The sequence below is a fragment of the Barbus barbus genome (assembly GCF_936440315.1).
Source record: "Barbus barbus genome assembly, chromosome: 16".
Lineage (NCBI taxonomy): Eukaryota > Metazoa > Chordata > Actinopteri > Cypriniformes > Cyprinidae > Barbus > Barbus barbus.
This window is the reverse complement of record NC_136744.1, coordinates 1,969,940-1,979,576: the sequence shown is the minus strand read 5'-3', so window position 1 is coordinate 1,979,576 and position 9,637 is coordinate 1,969,940. Positions and strand designations below refer to the sequence as shown.

Below are 9,637 nucleotides of genomic sequence, written 5' to 3'. Positions count from 1 at the left end.
TGCGACTCAAATAAACATCGAACCAAAAAATCTCAATTTGTGTTGTCTGTGTGATGTAATCTATAGTGCTTAATTTGTAAATTGCGATGTCCCAGAACAAAGCGAGGTGACCGATCCAGCAAGTGATCAGAGGAGGGAGATTTAACGGAGCATTTGCGCAATCACATTGGTGGACCAACTTAAGTGATTGCCAGCTTGCATCAGTTGCTTTTATAGTGTGCACATATACTCTTTTTTTTTTCAACCCAAACATTTTGTGTGTGTGTGTGTGTGAGTTTGGGTAGTTTTGTGCAACACAACTCCTGGGACAGGACAGTTGCAACAACCCAGCGGTTGTAATAAGTGTGTATATTTTGCATCCTCTTCAGATGAGAGTAGTTCTTAGTGCCGTCGACTAGAATTTCTTGGGTAAAATATAGGTTTGTGTCTGTTTTATTTAATCTATAAAATCGTTTCTTTGCTGTAAATAATTTTATTTTATGGTTATTTCACGATGATTACTTTAATGTCAATTAAGCCCTGACTATCTGTCACTCGTTTTACAATCAGTGCTTGTTTTAGAAACAACTGGATTTTTTCTCAGCCAGGAAGCCGTTCTGTGTTTCTTGAGTGTTTTCCCTATCTTTGCATGGGCTTCCTCTGGGTCCTCTGGTTTCCCCACAGCCCAAAGACATGCACCATATGTGCTGTAAGTGTGAGTGAATGTGCCCTAGCAGTGGGAATGCATGATTAGTGCATTCTCAGTGCTGGGTTGTGGCAGGAAGGCCATCCAGTGTAAAGCATGCTAAATTGGTTAGGCTGATTATTCCACTGTGGCGACCCCTGATGGAAGCAAGCAGAAACAAAGAGAGAAATGATTAAAATGTTGTTGACTCTTTCAAGAGATGGGCGTTCTAAGGAAAGCCGGGGTTCATGGCGGCTGCCGTGTTGAGATCACATGACCAGCTGCATTCTACTCACTATCGGTAACTCAGTAAACCCTCTACTTTAGACAGTGTCATTGATAACTTTGTGTGGTGGAGCATCCACAACAATAGGTGACAGTATAAAGTCCAAGACAACTACTGTATTGATTGATTATAAAGATTACTAAAGGGCAGTAAAAATGACAATGCAGCTTTTAAAAAATATGTTAAATAAGAACCTTACTTATCACTTAAGTATACTACTAACAGCCCCTTGGAGTTCAGTTAGTTCAACCATCAAGCAAAAAATCTTTCACTTTTCTGCATGAGCCAGTTGCAAAAAGAAACTCATAAATGTTTCATGAAACTGACCTTGTGGGATACAGATGTGACCTTTGCATAGTTTTCTATGCAAGGTCCAAGGCAAAGAGAAAATACTGAAATATCACATTCAGAATTCAGTAGAGGACTCTGACTTTGGCACAATGGCTTCTTTTTTTTTGCCAGAGATGATTCATACCAATTAAAAAAAAAAAAAAAAAAACAGATAGCTTTAAATTGAGATAAGCAAGGTACAACGTCAAGTCTTAAAATGCCTATAAACTAGTGCTGTCAAACGATTTATCACAATTAATCTCATCCAAAATAAAAGTTTTGTTTACATAATATGTGTGTGTGTACTGTGTATATTTATTATGAATATATAAATGCACACACATGCATGTATATATTTAAGAAAAATAAGTTATTTTTATATTTTAAATATATTTATATATAATATAAATTATATCAATATAAATATATACATGTAAATATTTTTTTAAATATATATGTATGTGTATGCATTTATATATACATAATAAATGTACACAGTACAGCAAGTTGCTACATTGATTGGCAACCAAAACAGCCTAGAGTAAAGATAATGAAATATATTACTTAGGAGAGGAATTGTGTTTATGTTGATTATTATTAACAATAAATGTACCTGGTTATGTGTACCTAATGTACTTATCATTCTGATTGGATGAGCTGTGTTCAAAACTGTAAAATTGCTAGCTGCTAAGCTTCTTGGAAATGATTTGCTATAATAAATTGATTTACGGTTACCAACTTTCAATCACTGTACCCTACATCACCCAACCCGCTGGGAAATTACTGTCTTAATCACTCAGGTGCTTTAACAAACAGCTAAATAGATTTATTATATATATAGACAATGCTATGAAATATGCTTTGTTTTGCCATAAGCAGTAGAATGATGTACATTTCATCTCTTCATAAAATAAAATAAAAAATCTTCTCCTCACAAAAAAGAAAAAACAAAGAAATATCACTGCTTTGTTTGCAAGATACTAAACTTTAAAGGAGAATCACACAAAATGATTTACAGTCACAAACTGTGGGGTGCAGCAGGGTAAGCAAGAACATCATAAAGTATTGATATATTTGGTTTATATACATTTCTGTAAAGAGTAAAAAAGGAACATCGAAGATATTTTCTAGCTGGGACATACAGCGGTGCAAAAAAAACGCATTTGGACACTCAAGTCACATTTTAGTCAGAATGTCACTGCATTTAAAAACAAAATATATACAAATGATGCTAGTAGTATTCTCAGAACTAACTTTCTGAAGTACTGCTGCAATGACTCTACCAGCTACTGTCCAGATGACTTTTTGTATATGTATGAACTGTATTGAAACCTGTCAATGGTTTTTTAGTGAAGTGTTTGCTTATAAAGTGTGCTTGTGCTGTCTTTAAATGCCACTTGCTTTGATATTTGGCACAATGATGTTCAAACGTTTCCAAGTGCGTCTTAAGTGTCGAAATGGTTTCCGCGGCCGCTGAATCATTCAGAGAATACACTTTAATAGGAGAGACTCACGTCAGACATTCATCAAATAATCACAAGAAAAAAGAGAAAGCCGAGAGAAAACGGGCAAGGAATATATGCTAATACAGAGAGGATATTATCATGCACGTGGCTAGTTACTTTTACTCAAAAGGCTTTTCAAGCTTCTCTCCACAGCTTCGTCTAACTCCTCCTCAAGCTCTTCTTTTTTGGACATGGCCAGTTTGGACTGGTAGTCTCGCACCACTTGGTCTATGTAAGGGGCACTTTGTGTTCCGTGCAGCATGAGGGTCCACTCCTTCAGCACGCCGCTCTGCGGGGCTTCGCCCTGGAAACCCACCTCCAGCAGCCAGGTTCCTCGAGGGTCCTCGCCCCATGTGTGGGTGGTCATGAAGGGCCACTTGTCAAAGCCCACCTTGGCATCGTCGTCCCGGGGTCGGCGGCTCAGCAGGATGGACTTGGTCCCCATTGGTGAAGTCATGTTGATGTTGAGGTCACCGCGGCGGCTGGCATTGACGGTGATGACGGCCTGCACATGCTCCAGATAGCGCACAAAGTTGTCTTTGCCCTGGCAGGCATCAGTTGTGACGCTCAGCACCAGTTTGCTGCCCGACTGTATTTTGCTGCGCAAAGAAAGAGAGTGAGATATTGTAAAACTTGCATGTAATACTGCTGAAAAAAAAAACGACCAACGATGTCTAACTGGCTGATATGTGACCCTGGAGCACAAAACCAGTCTTAAGTAGCATGTGTACTGTGGCCTCAACGCGCTGCAAAGAGCAAAAACACCTGCAAATTAGGAAAACAACTTTGTCAATTTGACAACACACACACTGCAAATGCTCACAACACAAACATATAAAGAAACGCACTGCAAATACATTTTTTTATTTTGTTGTGTTGTGAGCATTTGTAGCACCTGCTTTCAAAACTGATGAAGATGTTTTCTTGATTTGCTGGTGCTTTTTCTATTTGCATGTGTTTTCTGAAGTTGCAGCACGTTGAGCTTGCTCGGCCACCGTACACGGGTATTTATAGCAATAGCAAACATACATTGCATGGGTCAAAATGATCCATTTTCCTTTCATGCCAAAAATCATTAGGATATTAAGTAAAGATCATGTTCAATGAAGATATTTTGAAAATTTACTAAAACTTCATTTTTGATTAGTAATATGCATTGCTAAGACCTTGATTTGGACAGCTTTTTCTTAATATTTAGATTTTTTTGCACCCTCAGATTCCAGATTTTCAAATAGTTGTCTCTCGGCCAAATATTGTCCTATGCTAACAACCCATACATCAATGGAAAGCTTATTTTTCCAGCTTTCATGTGACGTATGAATCTCAATAAAAAAAAAATTACCCGTATGCCTGGTTTGGTCATGGTCACATAGACAACATATTACATTTTATCAGGTGCACTGTATGTTAATGCTAAACAACCACGGATGAGCCTCAGGCGAGTGTTTTTTTTTGAAGGAATCAAACAGCAATCTTTCACAAATGTCTCCATTTCAATATTTATGTATTTTATATATAAAAAGATCTAGTTTTGATTCGATGCTTTCAGCTATCAGTAAGAGTACAGCACTCTCAGCGCTCAGTGAAATGCGAAACGGACATATTTCAGAGTGTAAATGGATACAGAATGAGTGAAAACGTGGGATAGGACTTGTTTGTATCATACAGAAATAAAGAGTGTTTAACAAGGAGAGGAAATCTGTTGCATAAAAACAATGCAAAGACAGACATTTTAAATAGACTGTTTACAATAACAAAAGAAACATGCATTCCCAGGACAGAAGTATGTTTAGTTGTACTAAATGTGTACTTGGAATACTTCAAATTTTAAAATTACATTTTAAAATGCTTTAGTTGCAGATAATATTAAATAAAAGGCCACTTAAGTGTACTTAATGTTTCTTAACACACGTGTGCACTTTGTAATAATGTCAAATTAAAGATTTACTTCAAAGTTTAAATATTAAATCATTTTTATCATGTTTTAATAATTTAAAGTACACTTATTTTGATATATTTTTGATATTACATAAAAAATGTATATGGTTTAAATTTACTAAATTTCAACTGCATTATGCAATCGTTTTTGCTTTTCATTGCCCTCCCATATTTATAATATTTAACTTTTTTTAATATTTTTAGTATTTATTTATATTATAGGTCAAATGTATAGTATCTCATAGAAGTGAGTACACACCTCACATTTTTGTAAATATTTTATTATATCTTTTCATGTGACAACACCGAAGAAATTACACTTTGCTACAATGTAAAGTAAGTGAGTTGACATCTTGTATAACAGTGTAAATTTGCTGTCCCCTCAAAATAACTCGACACACAGCCATTAATGTCTAAACCACTGGCCACAAATGTGAGTACACCCTAAGTGAAAATGTCCAAATTGGGCCCAAAGTGTCAAAATTTTGTGTGGCCACCATTATTTTCCAGCACTGCCTTAACCCTCTTGGGCATGGAGTTCACCAGAGCTTCACAGGTTGCCACTGGAGTCCTCTCCCACTCCTCCATGACAACATCACGGAGCTGGTGGATTTTAGAGACCTTGCGCTCCTCCACCTTCCATTTGAGGATGCCCGACAGATGCTCAATAGGGTTTAGGTCTGGAGACATGCTTGGCCAGTCCATCACCTTGACCCTCAGCTTCTTTAGCAAGGCAGTGGTCGTCTTGGAGGTGTTTTTGGGGTCGTTATCATGTTGGAATACTGCCCTGCGGCCCAGTCTCTGCTTCAGTATGTCACAGTACATGTTGGCATTCATGGTTCCCTCAATGAACTGTAGCTCCCCAGTGCCGGCAGCACTCATGCAGCCCCAGGCCATGACACTCCCACCACCATGCTTGACTGTAGGCAAGACACACTTGTCTTTGTACTCCTCACCTGGTTGCCGCCACACACACACACATACATTTTTATGTAGAGCAACAATTATTTTTTTCAGTTTTTTGCCATGAGGTGCCATGTTGAACTTCCAGTGACCAGTATGAGAGAGTGAAAGCGATAACACCAAATTTAACACACTTGCTCCACATTCACACCTGAGACCTTGTAACACTAACAGGTCACTTGACACCGGGGAGAGAAAATGGCTAATTGGACCCAATTTGGACATTTTCACTTAGGGGTGTACGCACCTTTGTGGCCAGCGGTTTAGACATTAATGGCTGTGTTGAGTTATTTTGAGGGGACAGCAAATTTACACTGTTATACAAGCTGTACACTCACTACCTTACATTGTAGCAAAGTTTCATTTCTTCAGTGTTGTCACATGAAAATATATAATAAAATATTTACAAAAATGTGAGGGGTGTACTCACTTCTGTGAGATACTGTATATTAATGTAAAATGTAAAAATTATCTTTATTTTCTTTTTTAATGCTGCAAATCAGATTGAAACATAATTTCAATGTATAAACATGCAATGACAATAAAGACCTAACCTACTCTAACTTGATCACCAATGGGCAATTATACTGTAAATATTCTTATATAATGTCATTTCTATTGAAACTTACAGTATGTCATGTATTTAAATATATATTAATTTATCATTAATGCTCGTCAGTGCATTTAGCAGTGCATTTTAACCATATGTGACCCTGGACCACAAAACCAGTCTTAAGTGTCAATTTTTCGAAATTAAGATTTATACATAATTTTAAAGCTGAATAAATAAGCTTTCCATTGATGTATGGTTTGTTAGGATCAGACAATATTTGGCCGAGATAATAAAAGTCAAAATATTGCGAAAATCGCCTTTAAAGTTGTCCAAATTAAGTTCTTAGCAATGCATATTACTAATCAAAAATGAAGTTTTGATATATTTATAGTAAGACATTTACAAAATATCTTCATGGACCATGATTTTTACTTAATATCCTAATGATTTTTGGCATAAAAGAAAAATCAATAATTTTGACCCATACAATGTATTTTTGGCTATTGCTACAAATATACCCTAGCGAATTAAGACTGGTTTTGTGGTCCAGGGTTACATATGTCAAAAACAATAGAAGTAATTGTTCTTGTAATCATAAAAATGTACTAAAGTCCTAAGTGGGTCAAAAAAGCACTCTAATAGCATTTAATGTCAATTTAAACTACAATACATTTTCATTTAATTGTAAATGACATGCAGTTCACACATAAATATCATTTCTGTAGTAAATACTCTTTTTATAAGGATGCTAAAGTGTACTTTTTCCACAAGGGTTAAGAAAGATATAGTGTCAATTAATATTTCACACTGATTTTAAACCCTTCTGGAGACTTAAATCAGTGCAGAAAAAAAAGTCTATGTGAGCTCGACCATTAGATGAGATGAATCTGTTCCCAGTGACATTTACAGAGTTCATATTAATTCAGTGACATTAGCTAATAAACCGGTATGAATGTGAAGAGCTCTCTGACCATAATGTACAGGCGTCAGGCTCAGACAAATGTGCTTCACTACAACTACAGAAATGTCAAATAAATAATTACCAAAATGAGCATGTGTGCAAAAGCTGGAGCTCCAATGCAAAACTTGCGTTTTCATTTCAGAAACAACCCTACACTTCTGCCATTCTGAGCTACTGCCATTTCAAAACAAGCAGCAAAACTGGGTTTTAAAAGATTACATATTCCTCTATTTTCAATGGCACACCATCCTGCTGCCAACAATTGCTTTGACCAGATGATGGGTTTTTCCCCTCTGTAAGGCTGCTTTGTTGTGGCCCACTGCTGCTGACGGTCTGTTTTGTGCTGCTGCGATGATAACGGCGCAGGACTGGAGTGAGTGAGTGTAAAGTGGATGTAATGGCATTATCAGAGGCAGGTCTTCCAGCCTGGTCCATTACGCTCTCAGATTAGTGGGTGTGTTTGTGTGCGTGTCAGTCTTGAGAGGCTAGTGTTTCCTGGGAAACTAGTTGATAGAAATATCCAAAGGCCACACAAGAGGACACAAGGGTGTGGATGTGATGAGAACAACAGCTATTAAAAGAGCCATGCGAAACGTCGAAGAAAACGTAAGATCTGTTGGCCTACTTAGCACATAAATGTCAAAAGAATAGACTTTCATGTTAACCAGGTTTTTGGCAAAATCAAAAAACGTAACTGGAACTTTTTATCTCACAATTCTGACATTTTTCTTTTCTTCTAAATTACCTTTCTTGTTTTTGTTTGTTTGTTTGTTTTTGTGATGGAAACCATGAATAGCAGGAACAGAACTGCAAAATGTAAACTCAGAATTATGAGATTCTTTTTTTTTTTATCACAATTCCGTGTTTATCTCAAATTTTTTCTCTGAATTATGAGCTTTCCTATTTATTTCGTAACACTTTATTTTGATGGTCCCTTTTGAGCATTCGGTTGACAATTACTAACTTTGCACCTACATGTCAACTAACTCTCATTAGAGTATTAGTAGGCTGTCTGATTAATATCTGCTAACTCTTTATTGGGATGGTGTCCCAACAGATACTCACTATAAGTAACTTATTCTAACCTTAACTCTACCTAATACTTTACTAACACTCTAATGAGAGTTAGTAGATATGTAGATGCTTATAATGGTGTTAAGGGACCATCAAAATAAAGTGAAACCATTTATTTTTTATCCCATGGCCTCCATAGTGATGGGTGTTATTTGTAAATGTAAGAAGAAAAAATATCATTCAGAAAACCATTGTGTTTTAATTCATAATTTACGTGCAACAAATTTATGCAACGTTACGTTTATTATCTGTAACAATTTATGAAGACAAAACATTAAACACAGGTCTATGAAGCTAAGGAAAAATATAAATAGTGTGTGAGTACCAAATCTGGATTGACTTATGAAAATTAAGAGTACCTGAACTGCAGCGACCTGATATTATGCAAATGTAATTAACAGCTTCGTTTATAACACATCAGTGAACAGGGAACTCTGAGAGACAAACTGAGCCAGCGAGAGTTATAAAGAAAACAGAGTTGACACAGTGGGACTGAAATTCATGAATGCTGTTATTGATAGCAAATAGAGAGGAAAGTGAGCTCATGCTTTCGTTTTAATTACGGTTCGGAACAAAAGGTGGGCCACTGGGTTTCATTGGCCGCCTGTGAATAGCTTGTTTTTTCTGTATAGCTTTGTGTGAGCTCTGCAACAACTACTCTGCGACAAAACAACAGTTCATATCTATCTAAAATGATTTTAGAAGTGCCTGAGATTGACAAGAGCATCTCTCTAAAAGTTCTGAAAGGTACACTTCCATTCAAAGGTTTGGGATCAGTAAGATTTTTTTTATGTTTTTAATGAGTTTAATGAGTTTCTTATGCTCATCAAGGCTGTATTTATTTGATCAAAAAAAAAAGAAGAAACAATACAATTGTGAAATATTATTTCAATTTCTAATATATATATATATATATATTTATATACATATATTTTAAAATTTAATTTATTTCTGTGATCTGCAGCTGTATTTTCAGCATCATTACTCCAGTCTTCAGTGTCACATGATCCTTCAGAAATCATTCTAATATGCTGATTTATTGTCAATGCTGGAAACTGTTGTGCTGCTTAATATATTTTTTAGAACCTGTGATACTTTTTTTAGGATTCTTTGATGAATGAGAAATTAAAAAGAAAGAAGAAATAAGTCTTTACTATCACTTTTTTCCATCCTTACACATCCTTGCTGAATAAAAGTATTCATTACTTCCAAAAAAAGAAAGAAAGAATTAATGGTAGTATATATTGCAACACAAGATATGTGTTGCAATATATTATCAAAGAATCCTGAAAAATGTATCACAGGTTCCAAAAAAATATGAAGCAGCACAACTGTTTCCAAAGTTGATGATAAATCAGCATAT

The 9,637-nt window shown here is 35.9% G+C and overlaps 1 protein-coding gene across 1 annotated transcript in view; it reads right to left on the bottom strand.

The window, feature by feature from the left end:
- Window positions 1–2,082: 2,082 nt before the first annotated feature.
- Window positions 2,083–9,637, bottom strand: part of LOC306882194 (neuroendocrine convertase 2-like) — an 82,624-nt gene continuing 75,069 nt past the window's right edge. The window contains exon 12 of the mRNA XM_079436672.1: window positions 2,083–3,384. Coding sequence (XP_079292798.1) covers window positions 2,895–3,384 — 490 coding nt within the window. The 3' untranslated portion in view covers window positions 2,083–2,894. The remainder of the gene's footprint in view (window positions 3,385–9,637) is intronic.